Source organism: Lepisosteus oculatus, chromosome 5, assembly GCF_040954835.1.
Source record: "Lepisosteus oculatus isolate fLepOcu1 chromosome 5, fLepOcu1.hap2, whole genome shotgun sequence".
Classification (NCBI taxonomy): domain Eukaryota; kingdom Metazoa; phylum Chordata; class Actinopteri; order Semionotiformes; family Lepisosteidae; genus Lepisosteus; species Lepisosteus oculatus.
Genome location: NC_090700.1, coordinates 51,690,701 through 51,713,752, shown reverse-complemented (window position 1 = coordinate 51,713,752; position 23,052 = coordinate 51,690,701). Strand labels below are relative to the sequence as shown.

At 36.8% G+C, this 23,052-nt stretch overlaps 1 protein-coding gene across 6 annotated transcripts in view; it reads left to right on the top strand.

Moving 5' to 3' along the window:
• LOC102698536 (SH2 domain-containing adapter protein F-like) overlaps positions 1-23,052 on the top strand; it is a 115,390-nt gene that overhangs the window by 79,374 nt on the left and 12,964 nt on the right. The window contains exons 3-7 of one of the 6 annotated variants that reach the window (XM_015343687.2): positions 1,705-1,926; positions 2,368-2,469; positions 11,768-11,905; positions 19,466-19,637; positions 20,361-20,480. In XM_015343687.2, coding sequence (XP_015199173.1) covers positions 1,705-1,926; positions 2,368-2,469; positions 11,768-11,905; positions 19,466-19,637; positions 20,361-20,480 — 754 coding nt within the window. Of the gene's footprint in view, positions 1-1,704; positions 1,927-2,367; positions 2,470-11,764; positions 11,906-19,465; positions 19,638-20,360; positions 20,481-23,052 lie in introns of all 6 variants that reach the window. The other 5 variants (XM_015343685.2, XM_069190621.1, XM_006628854.3 and 2 more) reach the window with 5 other exon arrangements.

The following is a 23,052-nucleotide window of genomic DNA, read 5'->3' as shown; positions in this document are numbered from 1 at the left end:
CAAACCAGAAATTCCTCTGCAGTCCAGCTCTGCCATCATGAAGCCATCAATTTCATATTCTAGTTTTTTAAGAAATTTATAGCACAAACAATTATGGACGTGATACAATTTCTTGTTCATGCCTTCTGTCCCCTTTGTGACCTCTTGCAAAAGACAGTGATGTAAATTGTCATTAACGTGTGTAATGTTGCGAACTGTAGTAATTATTTTGTAGTAAAACATCTCAGGATTTATTTTTATATTAAAAAAACTTTTGTTTCAACACTATGTATATTATGTTTTGTTGTATGTCATGTATTTTACACAAAGTAGGTACCATGCGTTTTTAAAGCAAACCATAAAAGCTGTAATTGTTGAAAATGTGAAAAAACTAAATATAAGGTAATTTGAGAAACCTAATGAACAGAGCAGCTTTATTGTAATCTTAGAAATTGATCGGTTTAGTTTGTTTCCCAAAAGACCAGGAAAAGCTTTGAGTACCTTTGTGAAAAGTAGTTCATCGACCTGTGTCTACATTTATGTGATGTTTTTTTTCTCAAACTTTTTCTGAATCTCCTAGGGCAGGGTTTGAATTTGAAAAAGAATGTGACGTGCAATCATGCGTTTTTAATATCATATACATAGTATTAAAGTAGCAAGGTCCTCAATGTCATAGAAATATCGTAATAGAACAGCAGTACTGGGTAGGTTTTCAACATCCGGAAATTCCTTCAACCCTTTTGAGAAATGCGGTTACAGCAACTTTCCTTTCACACAGGCTCTGACTTGCACTCACAGGTGTATAGCCACAGGCAACAGTCAACGCCCACCCCCACTCACTTCCAGAACAATTTGCTTTCACCATTATTATTGTAGAACTGCCCTTTTGAGAGCAGGATCACTTAACTGGGTGATTGTTTTAAGCAACAATTGTCAAGATCTGTTTGGGATCCTGCACCCACACTATATTTCTGGTCAGTGTTTAAAAATGAGAATTTTATCTTCCCATACTAAAAGCTCATGGCGTATTCTGAGGTGAGCACTGATAGTGTTTTAGTTTAGACCTTAGTGTTGCCTTGCATGAAAACATAGTGTCACAAAGTCCTCACTGCCCACCTTGTCCTTCTAAGACCCACTCATGCATTTGGAAGCAATTAAAGATTTCATCCCAATTCTCATGTGGAAGTTGCTGCAGAATAATTCGCTTAAGTTATCCTTCACTGCTTCAATCCATATGTAATAGGGCATGCTAAGGCTGATCAGGTCCGCTTTTCAGCTAGGAGCTTATCAACTGATGTTTTCAAGTAGGTAAAATTCACAGGTCCTAATGAACTTACGGGTTTATAGTTTGCATGAATCAGAGTAGCTGTTCCTATACCTACTACTTCCCTGTAGACCAACCTTCATCAATTTCCCTACGGGATTAATAAAGTATTATCTGTCTTATTGTTCTTTTTGTATTCATTCTATATGGTATATATACTGTCCATTACTTTAGACTACTTTGGAAAGTGTGCTGTGAATGTTCCCTGTGAAAACACACAGGATTAATAATAATGCATTGTTCTATGTTTTACCAAAGCATTTAATTGCTGCAGAACTTTACAACTGACAGGCTTCTGACCAAAAAGACCGTTTTAAAGGTTTTGAATTAAAGGCACCTTCTGACTCGGTGTAAGAGCATGGGGGTATGTGTTTGATGGACTGCTCTTTATGCTTCCTCAGAAATACGCGGAGGCAGAGGGCCAAAGGATGGACCAGTCAGGCAGCTGCACCTCTACGATACCCCATATGAGCCAACAGAGAATGGCAGTGACTCGGACCTTGAGCGAGGAGGCTCTCGTCCTCCCAGAGAAAGCCGTCTGCCCCAGGACGATGAGCGACCGCCTGAGGAGTACGATCAGCCCTGGGAGTGGAAGAAGGACAGAATATCAAAGGCATTTGCAGGTACAAACAGTAAAAACTTAGGTGCCAGTGAAAGAGACTAAACACAGAAAAAAATGTCCAGCCTCAATCTCAGTCTTGGAAGCCATGAGTCCTGTGTGTGCATCTGTGCTTGTGTATATAAGTACTTGTGTTTGTGTTCCATCACTACATTATTGATGATGGCAGATCATGAGAAGAGAATTAAATATCAGTGGATTCGTTTGAGATGTAAAAGACACTTTATGTGCATCTCTGTATACCTGTTTCTGTCAGCGTCCCAAGATTAGAAAAAACACCTTCATCTCTATTGAGAGATGAGCCACTGTGGCTAATGCAGCCATAACAAAGGAGGTCTGTTTTTGGGAATGAGATTTAAAAAAACCCTTTCAGTGATTAATTTAATATGGGATTTGACATTTAAATCACTGAAAGGTTTTTTGTCATTTTTTTTTCCTTGAACAGCTCTGCTTTGTTATAACTGCATTAGCTACGGGGGCGCTGTAACTTGCATTGGATCTGAGCCTTGGGAGAGAAAAGAGGACAACGTCTCTAAAGCCCACACAGGTACATAGGAGTGTGTTTGAGCCCGTCTGTCTGTTTTTTTCTGCCTGCATTTATAATCACATTCCTCAGTGTTTTGTAGAAATCAATTATAAAGGCCAGTGCCAGTCTGGTTTCAGAATTAATTTATTAAAGCAGTTTTATTGTCTCCACTATAGGCAGTTTTCATTTCACTATTGCACTGTGTGGTGGCTTGTAACTACGCAGAATAATTACTGCGGACTGGAGCAAGTGAGCCTGTCAGCATGTCTCTGATACGTGCTGGAAGCAATGCAGATTTTAAAAGCATCTTTATGAAGCAGGGATGAAAACCAGGGCAGTGCTTTGTATAATTATTACTCAGGCTCATCAGCTGGATAAAGAAAGGAGATACTATTTTTAATTAAATCTTCACATAAAAGTGATCTACTTGAATATGTACAGAAATCTAAAGAAATAAAGGACCTTTGAAGAATTTTTTTCTTTGTTTCAGTAATCTAAAAAATGTATTGTATTTTCTTTTTTAGGGTCCTAGACCTGAATAAACATTTTATAGGGTAAAGTTTCTAATTATTTTGCACAAGCTAAATAATTGTTAATAAGCTAATATTGCTGAATTCTCCTTTTAAGAATGTAGATGCCAGTTGTGCTATTTTAAGGTATAGTGACAAAATGCATAATGGGGGAAAAGAAAGAGATAGAAAGCAAGAACTTGCTTTATGAATCTGTCTGAACTCATCCACTCTGCTAAGAAGCATGAAAGCACTAGCACGGTACTGATATCCTAACATAAAATAGGACACTGTACAAATCAGGATTAAATATGTTTTCTGGAGGCTGCATGGAATGTGAAATCAAGCTACAACAATCTCTTGTCAGCTTTAGTGTGCCAAAGAACTCTCACAAGTTAGTTTGAAAATCTAATGTCCCTTTTCTGATTTGATCTACTGTACTGTTCTCCTTATCTGTCATTTAATCAGCGGCTATTTTCCTTTGTTTTACAATGTCTGTGTTTCTAACCTTACTGTAAGGTATACTTGCATAAATTTGATATGTTAGACCATATGTTCGCTTTGGCTGTTTTCTTTCAAACTTCAAAAGCATCTGTTAAAAATATTTTTCATTCTTCATTTCATGATACATTTTATTTCATGTTGAGCTCCTAATTGATTTTATTTTTGAATAGCAGTGATATTGACAGTGGTTGAAAGCAACCCTAATGTATCTTACCAAAAAAAGGCATCTCCCCTTTTCACTTTAATTGTTCTTTAGAGCAGGAACGTTTTGGAATTTGTTTTGGTATTGCTTATTTTTATCCTCTTTAATCTTGTTGCACATGCAAGAAATTTTATTGGCGATCTTTATTTGTAATATAGTTTTTTTCTGCTCAGGACCCCTGCAGTTTAGACAGCCTATAAATCCAAATTCTAATAAAGTTGGCTTTCATACAATTATGAAAATATGGTATTTAAAAATATGGCAAAATCTGTTGGCAAGAAACAAGTTTGAACCAACATTCTTAAGCATGATAATACTTAATAAACTTTCTTTCCATGTCTCACTTATTCAGTTATTCTACAAAACCTTGCTAGATTTTGTTGAGAGCCATGGGTTTCCAGACTTTTTTTTTCCATTACAGGTAGATTACAGGTAAACTCTGTAGAATTTCCAATTAATGCTTCAGGTAAATTTTGGATTACAACAATTAGCTTTTTGAAATAAGAGCACTATTCAGTGTCTTTGGTATACTAAGTGGTTGGTATGTACAGTATAAGCTACTTCAGAGTTCAGTAATTCTTGGTATCACCCAATTAAATAGCATGATCACTTAAATGATAGAATACATTAAGCTATGCTTGGCTAAAGACATTGTTCTTAGATAAAGATTCTCTTATACTATTTTGTTCAATTGTCTATAACAGAAATGGAGATGTACCGTTTTGAGCAGCCTATCTGTATCAAGAATACAGGTCTTGGTCAGATTCCATTTCAGCACAGAGGAGCTGTCTTCACTTGGTGCCAAGCGACTGCTGTTTATGACAGATATGGGGTGACAGAGGCAGAAAGCGAGCCTGTACAGGAATCACTAGAAAGGCTTTAAAGTCAAATGTTAAACTGAGGTTATCGCAGCAAGCAGCATGGCTGTCGTTTCTCAGTATCACATATCCACCTCTCCCACCAGGTTAAGTAAGAGCAGGTTATCATCCGTTTCCATAGAGCTCAGCAGCTGGGCAAATTTCAAATTTCCAAAACACAATGAGTATCATTTCGTAATATTTTTTGTGTTCCACTATGCCTCTGCTGAAACAAATAGTTTTACTCTTGGGTTCTTCTCCATTGGTTTCCTGCTTAAAAATATTCTCTTTGCAATCCCAGAAGATCATATCATTAACTTCTGCAATAGCTCTTGGATCTTGTTTTTAATGCCAACTGCTTTTTCAAAAATTGACAAAGCAGCCAAGTGATTAGTGAAAGTGGACCTTATCATAATATTACATTTTTACTACCAGTATAAATAATTACCTTTCTAATATGTGGTACTGTACAAACTAAGCTGGACTTGAGTAGAATACTTGTTCAGATGTAAATTTGTATTTTTATGTATATGTTATGTATACGTGGTATGTTTGTGTAATTATTTAATTAAAACCTTCAGTAGACCGACAAGATCAAACCATAAAAAGCACAAATGTTTCAAACACATGATAGAACCAAGGACATGTGGAGGTCTGGATCTCAGAACCACTTACTCAGTCCAGTGTCTTCTGCAGTAGATTTTGTCTTCCCACATGAGCATTTTGTACTGACTTGGTGCATGTTTGTCTCCATTATTAGGAAGTCTTTGTTTCATGTTCAGGGAAGTGCTGTACAAGCAGAGTTAATGATTCATGTATCCGTTTGACCCTGTGCTTTCCCCAGCTGATCCATCAATGATTGATGAGACAAGTCAGAAAGATGAAGCAAAACGTGTCCCTTCAATCAGCACAATAGTATCAACTATCTGTTTTTCCGAGACCTGGGGGATACATTATTCTCTTAATGTGTTACACACATTCAGAAACACAAGAGTACCTCAAAGTGAAACAAAGGTGTTATTTAATCTTTAGCCATGTGCTGTTCACTGACTTTTTTCTCTTTGTTTTTCAGCCTGTAATATTATGTACACTCAGTAAATGAGTGTACATAATATTTCACTCAGTAAACTCAGTACACTCTAAATCACACTTGAAAGGAGACAGAACTACTTCATGCATTGGTAGCCAGCTCTAGGCCTGGACAGCCCATATACTGTCTGTTATATGCTTATTTTTAAAATTGTCTAGGGGAACGAAATGGGCTTCTGCTAGAGTGTCACTTGATAGCTGAAAAAAGTTCCACATAATGGTTGAACATCCATTTCAATTACAACTGTCTTTCATCTTCTTTTAAATCGTGAAATCTCGCATCATTGTCATTCCGTACTCGTTTTAATTTTCCAATGTTGATAACCTTCCTGACATACTTCTTTCATGTGCATAACTGTGTCTGCTGCATTAAGGCTTTGGGTGTCATTGCTTATCTCTGCTCAGACACATTGCCTACAAGAATCATTGGCTCCCAGCTCTCCCTTCAGATAGTCAGACAGCATTTCCATTTTCCCTAGTGGCCTTGTGGAATCCAACTATCCATCTGCCTATGGTCAGCCAGTGGAATTAACCATGTCAACTATTTGCTCTTCTTGCGAAGAGTCAAATAAAAGTATTTTCATTATAATAACTTGAACAGAAAATATAACTGAGTGAAAACAATCTAACTGGTTTGTTTCACCCAAGATTCCTTCACAAAACTTAAGAACTGTAGTGCCTAAATCTTATTCCTCTATAAATAAGAGTAACCAAAGATATACTGTGGTTACTCTCATAAACTATGGATTTTGTGAGCAGCACCCCTTCCTCATATAAGATTTAATTACATTATTTCAATACATTTGGTATTTACATAGATGATGTAAGAGACAAGAAGGGGGAGGAATTTCACATTGCGTCATGTTTTTGATATAAGCAGTCTTTGACTTTAATGTTGGTAAAGAATGTTAGGCAATGCAATTCTGCTGGTTTTGGTTACTGGGGTTGCAGGATATAAAAGAAAGTGACGTAATTAAGACATATCGTGCTATATTGGAGAATTGGGATAGTTGAGATTATGACAAATTGCATAAGATTAATATTTAAGCCATATACCAACACGACAAATGATCACAAACCCAATTAGTTCTGTTCAGTATGCAGCACAAGTTGTCCTTGGATTAAAGAGAAGCATTTTGAGTATGCTTGTAATGTATTAAATGCTATCCAATAAGTTTTTATATAATTTATGGAGAATTATTTAAATTTAGCTATCACTCAATTATAACCTGGTAATTAAAATAAAAAAAATGTGATTATACTGAGAAATAACTACAAAAAACAATACATGCTGTGGATCAGCAGTCTGCTTTAAAAAATAAATGGAGATACCTTCTCCATTTCAAGGCTGTCTTTGGTTTCAACATGAACATCAACCTCAGAAAAGATGTAATAAAGACATTCGCTCAATGGGGCTTCAATTAATCAAAGGCTAACCATTTTGCTTCAGCTGGCAGAAAAACCCATTAGAGGATGTGCTTTGTGAAGTGCTGCCAAAACAGAGGAGCAAGTCACGTGCCCAGTTGATTCATACTGCAAACAACAGCAGAGCAGATGTGCTTTCATCAGACTCTTCTTTGTTTATTTTCAAATGTGCTTGTCAGGACCAACCCCTTGAGAAGAAACTCTCCTTTGCAAGAGGTTCCCAAATCTCTACGAAATTAATGTGGTATGGACAAGATAAAGACAAATTTGACAATAGGAGACATTGTGCCCTTTCATATACGTGTTAAAAATGATAGGCACTGCTGCCCTTGGGGAAAAAAAAAAACATAACGTTTGGATGCGGATCAATTCTATTGTCAATGGTTTTAGATTACCTTTTTTAATTTAAACAGGGAACTGCGATATGCAAAGAAACAGGTAGAGGTTAATTTCATGCTGAAAATGAGAAGTGTGAAACGGTATGTTTCAGCTGTGGGCTCTATCCTCACGCACAGCTCCACATGCCTGATGAAGGCTCCACAGCTGAAACTTGCCTTTTATTCTTTGCTTTTATGTTATACAGTTTGTGGAAAAAGTACACCCCATGAAAAGGTTGGTCTTTTTTTACATTTGTGGAAAAAAGGATATTTGATTATCATTTCAACAATACTGATGGATAAAGGTGATCTAAGTTAGAAAAATTACATTTTGCACTCATTTTTACTGTTTAAATCAACAGAAATGCAATTTCCTTGTGCAGAAAAGGTTAGTACAACCCTACCTTTATCATTGCATCAAATGCCTAAAATTAGAATCAGGTGCACCAAAACAGGTGCAAATGATTAAACATCACTAGAGAGTAACTGGAGGGCACTACCTTAAATAAACATCAGAAACCTGTGGTCTGGTTTGGTCTTAGCAATTGAGGTGTGTGGCTATATCATGCCAAGATCAAAAGAGCTCTCTGAGGTCCTCAGAAGAAAGATTGTTGATGCCTATGAGTCTGGGAAGGGTTTTGTAGTCAATCACTCCACTGTCTGAAAGATCATCTACAAATGGGGAAAATTTTAAACCACTGGCAATGTATCCAGGCCAGGTTGTCTCACCAAATTCAGCCTCAGCCCAAGAGCTGACTGAAAGATGCAGCAGGAAGTCTCCAAGAACCTCAGGATAACATCAATAGATTTACAGACAAGTCTTGCCCTAGTCAATGTCAAAGTGCATCGAATCAACCATCCGATAGACACTGCACAACTTTGCCCTACTCGCGAGGTCAGGAAGGAAGAAGCCTCTGCTTAAAAAAAAGAATATAGATGCACGACTGAAGTTTGCCAGACTAGGTGAAAATCAGGACTATTCAACTATTGGTCAGGATGAATGAGACATAGGTAGAGCTGTTTGACCACAATGCCAGATGTCATGTTTGGTGAAAACCAAAAACTGCCTTTGACCAAAAGAACATCATACCAACTAAAGCATGGCAGTGGAAACATTATGGTTTGGGGCTGCTTTTCTGCCTCAGGGCCTGGCCACCTTGCCACCATAGAGTCAACCATGAATTCCACATTGTACCAGAGAGTACCTGAGGAGAATGTGAGGCCATCTGTCAAAAAGCTGAAGCTGAACTGTAAGTGGACCTTGCAACAAGTCAATGACCCAAAACACTCAAGCAAATCCACAAAAGAATGTCTCAAAAAGAAGAAATGGAGGGTTATGGAATGGCCAAGTCAAAGCCCAGATCTTAACCCCATAGAAATGCTGTGGGGGGACTTTAAGCGGACAGTACATGCAAGAAAACCCTCAAACAAGGAGGAGTGGGCAAAACTTTTTCCAAGTGGATGTAGGAGACTGGTAGACAATTATAAGAAACGCCTACAAGAAGTGATTTCTGCCCAAGGGGGCAACACCAGCTGCTGAAGCTAGGGGGTTTACTTATTTTTTCCACAGCAGGCAATTGCATTTCTGACTTTTCTTTTGTTGAATAAATTATTGCAAAGAATAATGTTCATTTTTATTTGTTAAATGAGATCATGTTGTTGAAATGAAGATCAAATATCCATACATGCAAATATATGAAAAAACACACCTTTTCATGGGGTGTACTTACTTTTTTACATGGGGTGCACTGTATATAAATGTAAACAGATTTCTTATAGATTTCATTTTTATCTTTATTAATGGAATCAGTTACAGCTAGTTACATCTCAATTGCCTCTCCTAAATCATTTTATTTCTCTCAAATTAATAAGGCAGTATTTACTTTTTATACAACAGACTGAAATAGTTGATTTGATTATTTAATTTTAAGTTGACTTGCTTTATTGTCTGGAAGCATAATAGATTTTAATTTTTTAGAGCTGAGTTTTGATAGTTGACCAACATGTATTTCATGCTAAGCATTTTGAATTTACAATACTTGTCACCAAAAACTGCTCTGAATATCAGCTCTTAAAATTTAACATGACTTGGTTATGTAATGGTTTTGAAAGTAGTTGTAATTATTTTAATTTCACTCTTGATCCCCCACAGCTGGGAATGACCTACTTAAAATATAGAACACACCCTGGGCATTGCTGTGCTGACAATTATGTCATCACAATAAGTGTCTTACATAAACTACTAGCTGAAACTGAACACATACTGCACCTAAAAGCCCTGAATTAAAACTTTAGGAATTGTATTGTCAGGGAAACATCGCATGTATTTTGTGTGGTTTTCAAGGTCTGTTTTAAGGGTACACACCTTTGTTACTCATGCATATATTTTACCTGTTTTGGTCTAGTAACAGAAACGCACAATGATCTGACAAATGTAATGTCTTCACTAATTTCATTCAGGACTCATTGCTGTACTTTTGCACTCTCTGCTTTAATTTTTAGTTTTGAAGGTGGTAATGCATTTTGGAATATTTAATTTCATAGAACACTTTGAAGCAAAACCTTTATTTTTGCTCGTGAATCTATTTCTGGGTTGTTGTTTTTTTTAACCGGTCTCGCATAAATAACATATTGGAGCACTATTGTTTAATTATGGAGGAAATACAAGGCAATGCAAATCATTTTTTACCACATAAAGGCCTTTATAATGCATGCTGTAATTGGTCAATTGTTTTTAAATAACTAGGTGTTCTAATGTACACAGCGATATTTTAAAAAAGCTTAGGCATCTTCTTATGATGTAAAGTTCATTTGTTTGTAAAAGAGGCCTTTTTAAAACTGTATTTGACCTATATAAATTGAAATCGGGCTTCCTTAGGGTAAGTAGGGGCCATTGCAATGCATTGTTATTCTCTAAAATAATTACACTGTACTCTATAGAGGGAAATGTGAATTACAGTATTAACATTAAATGCCTTGCTGCGAGCAGCTTACCCTACTGTCATGCTTATTAGTTTTGCTGTCAGAACAACCAACTGCATGGTAGTCTGACCTTAACATCGCTCTAATTCAGCCCATTTACTGCCACAGCTTTGAGGAAAGGGAATTATAGCATTATAGTCCTGAAATATGTTGCTTTCCCAACTGGATTTAATCTACTTTCACCTTTCTTGCCTTTCACCTTTTTCCCAAAATCTTTTAGTTTTTTTTACAGAATGCGAATCTGTGTTAGTTTAATGTACTGTAACAATTGTCCAGCTGAAAGCAAATGCATTTTATGGCCCTTTCTTCAATGACAGATCCCTTAACTTAAAGAAAGAATAGAATTAGAACTATCTGTAGGTTTAATGATATGCTTTCTTTTTTCTCTTTTCCGTGAAATTGTGGAGAAGTTGAGTATTTTTTGTGACTTTTTTTCACATTTCAATAATGAGTGCCATTTTACAGATTCCAGTATTTCATTTTTACCTTCTTACATAGACATGAAAACAGTGAAAAAAGAATGTGAAATGTATTTATTTATTACCTAATTTAACTAAAACAGTTAGAAAATGTTTGCCTTCTAAACCCAGATTTGAACTTAAATTTAGCTATTCGTACCCTGTTAAATGTTATTCTGCTGGCATAACAGCACAAGATTTACACTCCAGACCTCTTTGCTTAAATGTGAACAAGCCATTAAGGAAATTCTGTTAAATACTAGTTTGCTTTCAAAAGCTGTATATTTAAAGAAAAGTGCAGTGTCTAGGCATAATGAAGTCGTGCTATGGGGACAGTAAAGAAAACCTCGAGAATTTCACATGGTTCTGATCTTCACTGTTTTTACCATGGAATTGTGCAGCTCAGCAATCTGGCTCCAACAGTGCATCCAGGGGTCGAGAGTTTATGGGCACTTCACACAGTGTTCCAACTGCCACCATTTTCAGAGAGATAAATAAGAACTAAACAATTTAGGCTTTTCAGACCTTTTTGCTTAATTGCAAGTTATTCTTATGTGCCTAAGAGTTTATTTGAATTTGAATGCATTAATTGAATCCATGTGACTGCAACAAAGCTTGAGCGTCTTGTGAAAGACCCACTTCCTCATGGCAGACTCTATGGTGTGATGCCTAGTGGAGCTCTGGACTGACACTGACGAGAGCTGCTCTCATGTGGAAGTGTCCATTCCTCTTGAAGCAGCCTCTTCACAAGCCTCCCTCCTCTCCTGTCTCCTCCGGGTTTAACTGCAACCTTTCTGCACTCACTGTGGCTGCTGATTTTTCCTATTCTCATTATACTCTCTCTTCCCCCCCCCCTCTCTTTCTTTGCCTTGTGGTGCTTCCCTCCTGTGCTGCGGACTTGTACTGCATACAGTAGAGATTAAAGTGATCAAGGACTTGCCATGGCCCCCTCCGGTAGGTCAGCTCAATAGCAGCCCCCCTGCAGACGGCGGAGAAGCCCCCCCTCAGCCCTCCCAGCCGTCGCCTGGCCAGTCTTCCTCTGACGATCACCACGGTGGGTGTGCCTCCTCCCGAGCCCTGCTCCCCCTTCATGCTTGCCCACAGTGGAGTCGAAAAAACTGGATTATTTAAATTGGCTTAGAATTGTGTTGTCTCTGTAGCAGTGACTGTCAGTTATCTTCCTGGTACCAATTACTACCAGTTTGTATCTTTAGATGAAGTTTTTTGTTCTGATTTGACTGCTGTAATTTCCCATCTCAATGTTCTGTGTAGAATATGAATGTGCTATATTATTTATAGGTAAAAAAACTAACTTAAAACATAGAAAAAGAGCCTTAGCCTTGCTGTAAAATTGTAACATGTTTTATTGATTTCATGGCCATCCCCATAATTTGTATTTGTTTTATACTTTTACAACAGAGGTAGTGGATTTGAAAATCACCTTTAAATTCTGAGATGTTATGACGGGTGGTATTGAGAATGCAGTCTGTGTAATTTGTACAATGTCCTTTTTTCCCCATCAAAAGCCTAAAAATAGTCTACATTCTATCCATAAGAAAATTTGCCAGCAGATAGGGGGATTACTTTTGTTGTTTCGATCCCATGCATGGATGTTTAGTGTTTCTGCATCTTGTTTCTCTAGATGAAATGAGAAATTGAATAAAACAAAGTGCATCTTCAGATGACTGAAGTTGTAGGTGACTGGTGCTACACAAAGTGGAATGGCCTGTATGAGAGAGTTAAAGGGACACTAACATAACTGGTCCATTCATGCTAGAGATGCACCAAAGCCAGAATGATTCATTTGGCTTCTGGTTCTTCCATAATCTTCCCAACATCCCCCCTTTTAACTATTCCATGAGGTATATCCATTTCCAGTTTAGTAGGATTATTTGAAAGCTGCACACTGGGATTAGAGTGTGACTTCATGGGCTTTTAAAGTAGCATGAGGTTTTGATTTTTTTTTTGGGGGGGTGTAATGCGATCGTTTCTCTTGGTTAAATTCTTCCAGACCTGAGGAGTATAGGATTACAGTGTGTGAGACTTACAGCTGAAAGCTCTGTATGCTCAATTACACGTGCTTGCTCAGGACATTCAGTTGTTGGTCTGCTCATCTGAGCAGTTGGAATGAAGATGGAAAGTAATAGCAGTCCTAATTGACTGTGATGTATTTTGCAAGTTTACTGAAATACAGCCTGCTGGGATTTCTCTAATGAAAATCTTATGAAGTTGAAACACTGTGATTTAATTGTTGTTTAATGGCACATTGCTGTGTCTACAACATATCCTATCATTTTAACTACATATAAAGAATAAGGTGAGCTGTAATGCACTTTTAGCCATGCCGACTTTGCAGTCTTTCTGGGAAAGTAAATGGTTACCTTTGTTTTTCTCCCCCTTTATTCAAATGTGACTGGATAAAATTAGTCTTATGAACTTGACCCCAATAAGTCTTAATAAACCAAATAGCTAAACCTTAACAACATAAAGGTTGCAATTTAAAGACAGCAAAAATAATTTCATTTACCAATAACCTGAGTTTTTAAGCATCTGCGTGTCATTTGTCTAGTTCATTTGGCGACTTTGTTTAAAATGTTCTGTCAAACAGGATATTTCAGACCCTCTCTGTCATTACCAACATTACACATGGCTCTAGATGTGTTAAATTGAAATAAAAGGATATACCTCTATCAATCCTCAATTGTAAGGATTGGTGAAAGCTTTGTAATGAGTTTCTTTTATGTGTACTGTTGCTATTGGCCAGCTATCATTCTTTAGGGACTTTTAGGGCTCATTACAATCTCATCACTTCCCAATCTCAAGGTTTCTTCCCAATGTTTTTTTTTTTGCTTGGGCAATCAAGGTAATCGTAAAATGTAATACATTTGTAGCAGGAAAAATACACTCAAGTCAATGCAATACGTTAAAGAGAAGACTTTGTTTCTTGGTTTCATTTCTGATTTTTAGAAAAATGCAATGTGTTTATCTTTGAACTGTGGCGTTTGTATCCAACTTATACTGTGATGTTCAAAACTTAGAATATGGGCAATAGGGGAATTAATCTGATTTTCATTTGTTATAGGAATCTTGCATGTTATTTTTTGTCTGTGCCTGCTACATAGCCCAGTTTTAACCAATATACATTCATAACCCCAAATAACCTGGTTCGAGAAATCATATTGATCTTGTTTTGGAATGTTACACTGACTTTTGATCAAGTTCTGTTTTGTAAAAAAATGAAATATTTATTGACTTTTAAATGATTTGGCTTCCCTGTATTTCAAGTTTCATCTGTTTATACAACTTATCGCAGCATCCATTCCACTAATTGTAGTGTTCTGTGTCTTTCCATTACAACTCAAAGTAGTATTGAATGTTAGAGGTCATTTGTTCTTGCACTTTATTTTTAGGGTGAAAAACAGAAGTTTATTTCTGAAATATATTTGATATATTTTATTTCTGTGTCATATAGGCCTTGTGCTTTATCAGTATATAAATATGCACCTCTCCCCTAGTTTGTTACTCAAATACAAGAGTCTAATTAAACAAAGAAGATTTGATCTCAATCAAGTAATTGGAATGACAGTTAATTTTATATCTATGCACATATTAACAGTGCATTCAGTGTGTTTAATTGAAATGTTCTGAAAGTGTGCAAGTGGAAAATCAAAAATCTACATGTATATTGTTGATATCATTACAAATTCAAACAGCTGTGCTTCATTTGAAATGCTAAATTAATTCCTGTATTCGAGTTACAAAGCTTACTAGCTATGTATTGGAAAGATCAAACTGTCTTAACTAAGTGTAGTGCTGCTTACTTTTTTCAAACAGTAGCTTTACCAGTAATTTTCAGTAAGTGATTCACAGGCATTAAAGAAAGTCACCTATTGTGACAGAGCTCAGATCGTTTGGATGCTTTCAGTTGCCCCACAGTTCAGTTTGTTTACTGGTCCTATTGACAAGTCCTAAATCCAATTTCACAAGATTTTGAGTTAATGTTTTTTTCTGTGTGCCAGCATGAGTGTGGAAGTGTTTTTGTTTCCAGACGTGGATAAGATGCCTCCCCTTGCCTTTGTGGTCTATGGGGTTTATTTAGTGTCTGATGTGAAGTTCTGTTGCATATTAACCCCTCTTTTAGTTTAGTAACAAAGCCTGATGCTTAGGCTTCTGCACTGGGGTGGAAGGGCCTCTGGCCTTTGATCATAAGCAGACTCGCTCAGCAATGTGACACCATGATCCGGTTTTCTCACACGATGTTAGCCTGCCACTGGCAGACGAGGAAAGTTCACCTCTACTTCAAAAGCAACCTCTAGCCAAGTCTGTCTGCATTTTCAACGGCCGTAACAATCACTTGCCACAGTACACTGATATGCAAACAGTCTTTGCCAGTGCCAGTGAGTCATGGCCTGTGTAAGAGCCTGCAGTTGTATACTAGGAATCTGTCGACCTTTGGTGTAGTCTGCTCATATTAATAAGTAATAAGCTAATAAGTTTTTAACATGATAACTTTAACTGCTACCAAATGATGTACCTATTTTTGTCTAAATGTATGTTGCATTTCTTTCCTGATTAACCACTTTTAGCAAAATATACCCATTCAAAAGAAAAAATAACAGGCATGTTTATCATGTATTTTCTGTGGTATATAGTATTTAAAAACCTCTCTTATATGTAACAAACATATAAACTTTGAAGTGCTGTACTTCTGGATTCAAGTCTCCTTTCATTCTCTTCCCAGTCCTTGACGATGAAAAGGGCAGACTTGTCAAGGGTTGGGTTGGTTGGCGATCGCATTTGTCTTCCTACTGTGCTATGTTGCCATCTGGCCAAGGTGACCCAGCTCCGTCAGGATAGTGACAGGAAGAAGGCTGGCCTTTATGGGTAGACAGTTTGAAGAGAGCAGTCCCAACTTAAGAACAGACCTGTCATGCAGACCACAGCATTGCATTGTGCATCTCCAAGATGCTGTCATGTTGCAAAACAGATCTTGGCTGATGCCAGCACTCCTAGCTGCTGGAGTTTTCAGGATGTGTTTTGTGCCACATAAGTCATTTCATATAACCTTCTGATCTGAGTCGCAGGTGGGTCCAGTAGGACTGACTAAATTGATTCTGCACTATAATGCTGGTGTTGAAAGGGCATGTTTACTCTTATGAAGCTTCTTTTGGGGGAAAAACTCCTTTCCAGATTAAACTATCTTTGTCATACTTTTTAAAGGTACATAGTATTAACTTCAACAGTGCAGCTTAAAAAGTGTGGACTTGAAACAAACTGAAATAAACATGAATGAATTAAGAAAAAAAGATAGAAATGCTAACGTTTGAATTGCTTTTACATTATCATTGCTGTATTATGTTCTCTTGGTAGAAGGACATAGGATTCTTTTTTCAGGTATATTTGAATTTTAAAGCATAGATTTACCAATAGACATAATTCCCAAAAAGAAATATTAGCCTTTAAAATTGACAAAAACTGTTAATACCAAAAAGGGTTTTAAATTATAGTGAAATCCAGAAATCACACTAATACATTTCATTGGATTGGGAAATTATGCATTTAGTAATTCTTTCTCCCTGAAGTGGGTTGCCTTAGAGAAAGAAGACAAAGGTGAAAAGGCCTTTAGAATTTTAACAGTTGAGTTTCTATAAATATGATTAGCAGTCTAGTTTGCCTTTGCAATATCAGCAGTTTAACTTTCCTTTGGAACTGTAGGATGAAAACTTGAAAATAAATAGTAAGTGCAGCTATTTTCTTTTTCATTTATTTTGGAAATATGAAAAAAGAAAGTGGTATGTTAGTTCTTCAGGACAGGCCAGGAATTTATGCAACCGTTAATTTTCTTCCACCATCAGTAAAGGAGAGTTATGTAAGCACTGTCCCTGTCCAATGAGCATACATTGTGCTTTTGTTTGGTAAACCATTTCTGAGCTTGGAATTTTTCAAGTTTTTTTTTTTCTTCACATGCCAAAGCCTGAGCCATAATAGACTTTGTGCTTTCCAATTCAGTGTTATGCGAGATTGGTTCACAGAGAGGTTGCATGTAAAATTCACATTTTGCATAATTATTCAAGCTTGTCTGTGAATATCAATATGCTGGGGTGCATTTAACAAAATCACTTCAATACTAGTAGCCTTTTTCTTTGAACAAGAAAGAACTGAGTTATTTTTAAGTACACCGCAGTTTATAAATGTAGTTTTGATGCTCCACTGTTACGTCTGTCTAAACTGTTATGAGTTCAGAAGAATAGTAGCTTCAGCAGTGGTGAGCACACAGTCCCTATAGAGTACTACATTGTCATATTTCCTTCAATGCTGACCGGAAGGTTGTGACAGTATCCTTTTCACACATTTCCCCAGTTTCCATGGAAACTGACAACCTCACTTGTGCATAACACATACATTAGAAACAGGAATAGTATTTGCCCAGTCACTACAGTGGGAATATTGATAATTCCAGTTCTTCTGGGTTTCTACTCAGTGCTGGAGCATTTCAAAAGTGTTTTCTACATTTCAGTTCTGTGTGGTTCTGTCAGCCTGTAGCTATTGTAGTGTTTAGCAGGTGCAAAAAGCTGCATTTGATATAATCATCGTGGTTATTGCTCTAGACATTTCAGAGTACAGATGTCATGTAAACCATGGAGGTGTAAGAAGTAACTCATCTGTCAGTGTGATGTGGAGAGACTGTCAGTTGAATGCTTCCAACAGAAGACCCTGTTAACTGCATCTCACAGCTTTAAAGTGGGAAAACATCTGAGACATTTGTAAAGTAATTTGTAAAAAGCATGTTCTTCATGTAATAAAGATACTTTCCATGCATTGCATTAGATATCTGTGAAGTCCCGTAGACGAGAGGTAGAGGGCGACCCCTGGTGGTTTGTAAAGGGAAGCAAGAACTGGTTCGAACCACAGACATTTTAATCTAAAGGAAGACTTTGGGTGTGCTGTTGATGCTGAAACTAAATGTCAATAGTATTAGAAGTAGTAGTGTGAACAAAGATCAAACTTGAGCTGTATTCTGATTCTTTAAAACAGTTTGCTTTAACTGAGATTCGATGTTTGCATATATTCCTGCATGAGTACTTTCAATAAAATGACAAATATTCCTGTACAGCAGTTTAATTGCAGAGTAAAAAAAAACTAAATGTATAAAATGTATTTTGCCAGTGCTAGTCATTACAAATATTAACCTGAACTTTTGTGCTTTCAAGAGATGCAGCAATAGAAATTTTGCAGCAATAGAAATATGATCTAAGCATAACTATTGTATAGAATGTCTAATGATTTTAATACTTTCCACAAGAAAGGAAATCTATACATTTTACTCTGTGTTGTGGTGTATGATTGTTCTCTTGATTTAGAGCTTCTTCCTCTGCAAAATATATTTGTTGACTCAGTGTAATTAAATCCCTGAAACAGGGTATCATGGAAGTACTGGATGAAGGGAAGAAAAAATAATTGCAACTGTATTAAATTTCCTTCAATTAGTGACAAACTTTGATGTACTCCATTTAAAATTATCCAGCTTGCACAATTTATGTCTGTGAAAATGTGTTTTAAGTGTAGCTTGATTGACTTCAGCAACTGCAGGAATGTGCAACCACTAAAGACGCTCTTTTCCACATGGTGATGAAATGTAATCAATTAAACAGATCTGGTGAGCCATCTCTGAACCCAACCTCCAGCATTGTTGAGTTAAATGTCAGGCTCTCCCCCCTTGAAACAAATCATTTCTCCAAACCACTGTAAGGAAGTCATGCAGACGATGGTCTTCAGCACACTGCTATGCATCCTGTGCACTTGTCTGTACTTGCGCCAAAGGAAAATTGTGGGTGTGCAATTAATTTTAACACTTCTGATTCTGCTGCATTTTAGCTTTGCATGCTTCAGCAGACCTGGTTGTTGCCTGTGTTTGGAGAGTAGAAAGGCCCTTCCTTCAAAACATTTTTCTGCAACTGGTTGTTTCAGCAAATTTTAATATGACACTTGATTTATGTCATATTAATGACACCACCAATTATGTGTGAAAAAAACATAGTATTGTAAAGATATTTGAATCCTTTCTTTGAATAGTTTAAATATATATGTCATATTCTATCATATTATCAGTAAAACGTTTTAAACCATTTACGTATTTCAGTTTTTCACATCTCTCCCCCACGATCTCCCTTTGTTTGGATACTTTCTCCTCTGCTCACCTCTTTTGTTTTCCTGTGCTTTATATTCCTGCTAGCCTCCTCACCTACTTCCACATGAAAGGCTCAACAGCTAAACATTGTTTTTGTCTTACTGCTTTTCATGTTAGAAATGACCTTTACGTGATATTTAAATATCTATAAATCCCAAATATATATATATATTAGATGTATGTTATAGAACATTTATTGTATTTGTCCATGCATCTATTGTACAATCGATAGGGAGGCCTACAAGTACTGATGCATTCTTCCTCAAAAGGATAGATCGTCTAATAAATTCTTATGGCTTGTGAAGACTGTGTCCTTTTTGAAATCGAGGAAGATTGCTATCATTTCTCATGAAATTACTAGCTGAAACGGTGGTATGAAAGGGGTCAGTTAGTCTTCCTGAACACTGTGTCTGTCTGCTCCACCAGTTCAATTTGATGGTGTTGAGAAGTCTCGCGTGTCACCAACCAAGGACTGCAAGGCACGCCCACCTCAGCGGCACTCAAGTGGGTGCCTGGTGAGTACGAAGCTGGGCTCCCTGGACCATGGCACCTCCCTGGGAGAGCGCATCGACCCCACCCTTCCCCTTGAGAGCCAGTTGTAAGTGCTTCCTTCTACTTTGTTATACAAGCCAATTTCATGTTTCACAGGAGTAGAATGCTATCCATTTTTGGCCAGGCTTTTGTGGTCTACCAAACGTTCAATTTGTATACTTGATTCTGCTTTCTTTTTTGTTTAACACTGTGGTGTGATTCTTCTGTTTATTTAAAGTCTTCATGTTCTGTTTCATTTCTTTACAAGACCTCACAAATTCATCACAATTCTCTCCAGGTTATGAACTGCTTAGCAGTCTTGTCTCTTTTCCACAATCTATTAACATAGTTTGCATAAGACTCTGTTTGCAAAGCCCAACAGTTCTGAGAGTATTGGTGAATGGATTTTGAGTAAAGCTTGTATTCTAATCCTAAAGTAAATTGCTCATTTTCATCCCATTCTGCCATCTTGAAAAACCAGTTGTCAATGGGTTCTGAAATCACCAGGGAAATTCCATTAACGACATGAAAATTGTACTTTTAAATATCGAGAAATTTCCTGAACATTCAGAAATCAGTAAACGGATGTCTGATGTCAAACTCCATTTGATCCTTTCTTGACCTGCCGCTTCTCTGTTTCTTAAGTGCTATTTACCATTTATTTTTCAACTTGATAGTTTTACATCTTCTCCTTCAGATAGTTATTTGTCTTCACCCATTTTCTCCAGTCCAGGTTCTGAATAACTCAAGTTCGCTCCTGAGTGATTTGCTTCTCTCTCCACTGCTGCAGTTGGTACCATGGCGCCATCAGCAGGACAGATGCAGAGAACCTTTTGCGTCTGTGCAAGGAGGCCAGCTACCTGGTGAGAAACAGCGAAACCAGCAAGAACGACTATTCTCTCTCCCTCAAGTAAGCTTCTGCCGTGCTCAGCCTGCATTCTTTCACTTAAGCTTTTTCTATATGGAGTGTGTATGGTTAATGCCACAACAAAGTGTCTATAACGAACAAAAATTAGTTCTTATTCAAATTATTCAAAACAGATGCAATTTTACAGCTGTGCATTTGTGAAATTGAACAAATATTAACAGTTTGTGTTCCACATCCAAGTCTGTGAACAATGTATATTGGTAACACGATGTACAGTTTGACAGTTGTGCAGGCGTTTATTTTTTCATCCAGGCAATAATCTTTTCCATCAGATTATTCCTGATAAGGGTCACGGCAGCCTGGAGTCTTTCCAAGAACATATAATGCAAGGTGGGAGTACACTCTGCATGGCAACCCTGTCCATCACAGCAGATACTTTTATATTCCTCTATTTTTTTTAAATAACCAGTTTTGGTAATAAAACATAAATCCTTAGGTTAGAGGATTAACAGTGAATCTCTGTATACAACCTTTTGTTGGTAATTAGTCCATTGTCCTCATGCTGCTAGTCTTATTAGAATTTCCTTTCACTTCAGTTTCCGGGGTATTGCTCCTGCCTAGGATATGTTGTGAAAAGAGATGTTCATGTTTAACTTCATAAGTCATCATTAGCTTTTTGAAGACATTGTTCATGTCTCTTAAGAGCCTTCTTGGTTCTAGGTTGACTTCCATTTGTTTTGTTTTCTGAACTGTTCCTTGTCATTCGTATTTCTTTTAACTGATCAGATAACTGGGAATATTTCTGGATTTTGTCAAAGACTAAGGTCAATTAGCAGCCAGGAATAAAAAATGTAAACACAGCAGTTTGGCATCTTTCAAACTTCGTTATAAATCTTCAGAAATTGCAAACTTCACTCTTCAATCTCACATTATTTGTAAGCCATTGGTCTATAGCCCTGTGTATGGGAAATTGATTTTAATGCCTAGTTTATTTTGTAATATCATTGAAGAAGTTCATTAAGCAAAATGTAACTTTAAATTTCAAAAGGCAGGATTGGCAGGTACAGATTTTAAATAAAACTAAAAGGTATTTTAAATAAAACTATAGAAAATTACTGTCATTGAAAGACTGAGATGTCAACCTTAAATGTTAAATGTTTTAAGTTGTGTATTGTACCTGGACTAATAACACAGCAGTGTTCATGTTTTCAAATGCTGGTGAGGACTCAGACTGAAGTAGCATGCACAGTTTCCTAAGATAAATATACTGTCATTGACTTGGCAATCTTAAGGATATTTGTATATAGATTTATATGAACTATGACTTAAGAAATGAAGATGAATGGATCTGATGTCCATTTGGTTCTGTTACCTTTCTGTGCTAAATTACTTGAAGTCACATTCAGAGCCTACTATAATGAATTGGAATGTGCCTTGGTACGCTATGCCCTTTTTCATTTTGTGAATCTTATGTCCTTGCATGTAGATGTTAGAAAGTCCTAATTGCACAACATGTTCACAATTCTCATTATTTTAAAAAATGAAAGCTCAGAAGCTTTGAATTTCATCATAACCTTTTATAATTGAACATCAATTTCTTGAGAAATATTTTAGATCAGGCACCCTGATTAACGAAACATCCTAAAGAGCTAAGTCCTGGTGTTTCATAAGCATCTTTAGAAAACTCTGTCATAGCAGTCCTGCTTTTACCAAAGGTATCATTACAAAGATATTAAAAGAAGGGGAAAAAAGAGCTACGGAAGACAAAGCTAATCATGGTAAATTGCATAGTGAAAACTGCCTGAAATGACTCTAATGCCAATGTATTTGAATAACAATGGACCTTTGTATTAATGGTGTGAGCTCATCTAGCATTTGGATAGAAGATTTCTTCTTAGGTAGAAAATTGGGTAGAAGATTAGTTTCGTTTGTGCCAAATTTCCATTAAGAAAGCTACAAAATAAGTAGAGTTTGTTCCACTCTTAAGAAAAGTCTGACCTGGTATGAATAATGTTCAGATGTCTATGTAAACAAAATAATTACTATGGCTTTATGTAAGTAATATAAAAGCTGGAACAATGCAAGAGTAAAAATAGGACGTAAGAAATAAGTGTTATTTTGCGATAATTCTTGATAAGAATTCTTATCAAGGAGATTTATGCTCCTTGCAATAGTAAGGAAAACTGTAAATGACATTTCTATTAACAGTTGGCAGACTCGGGTTGTTGTTTTTTTTGCACTGTTGGATATGGCTGATAAACAGACTTCACAAAGCAGAATCCTCAGTTAAGCATACCCCGGTGATGGTCATATATGTAAATATTAAATGATTATTAGTTTTCTCAGCAGCACATATGGGCAGTGGTGTGTGGGTGGATTTTTCATATCGGTGTAGGCTACAGGTGTGGCCCTTTGTACTGTCGTCGGCCTTGCTCACAGTAGACTGTCCCCTGCTAATCAGTTCAGAAGAACAAATCTCTTATGTAGCTCAAAGCTGTACGTGTGGGATTGGTTGAGAGATTTAAAACGACAAGCGGAGCTTATAGCAGGAGCTTATCTGTGTTCCCCAAGGCTTAAAAATATATATTTTCTTTGTGAACTGAAGCAACTAGGC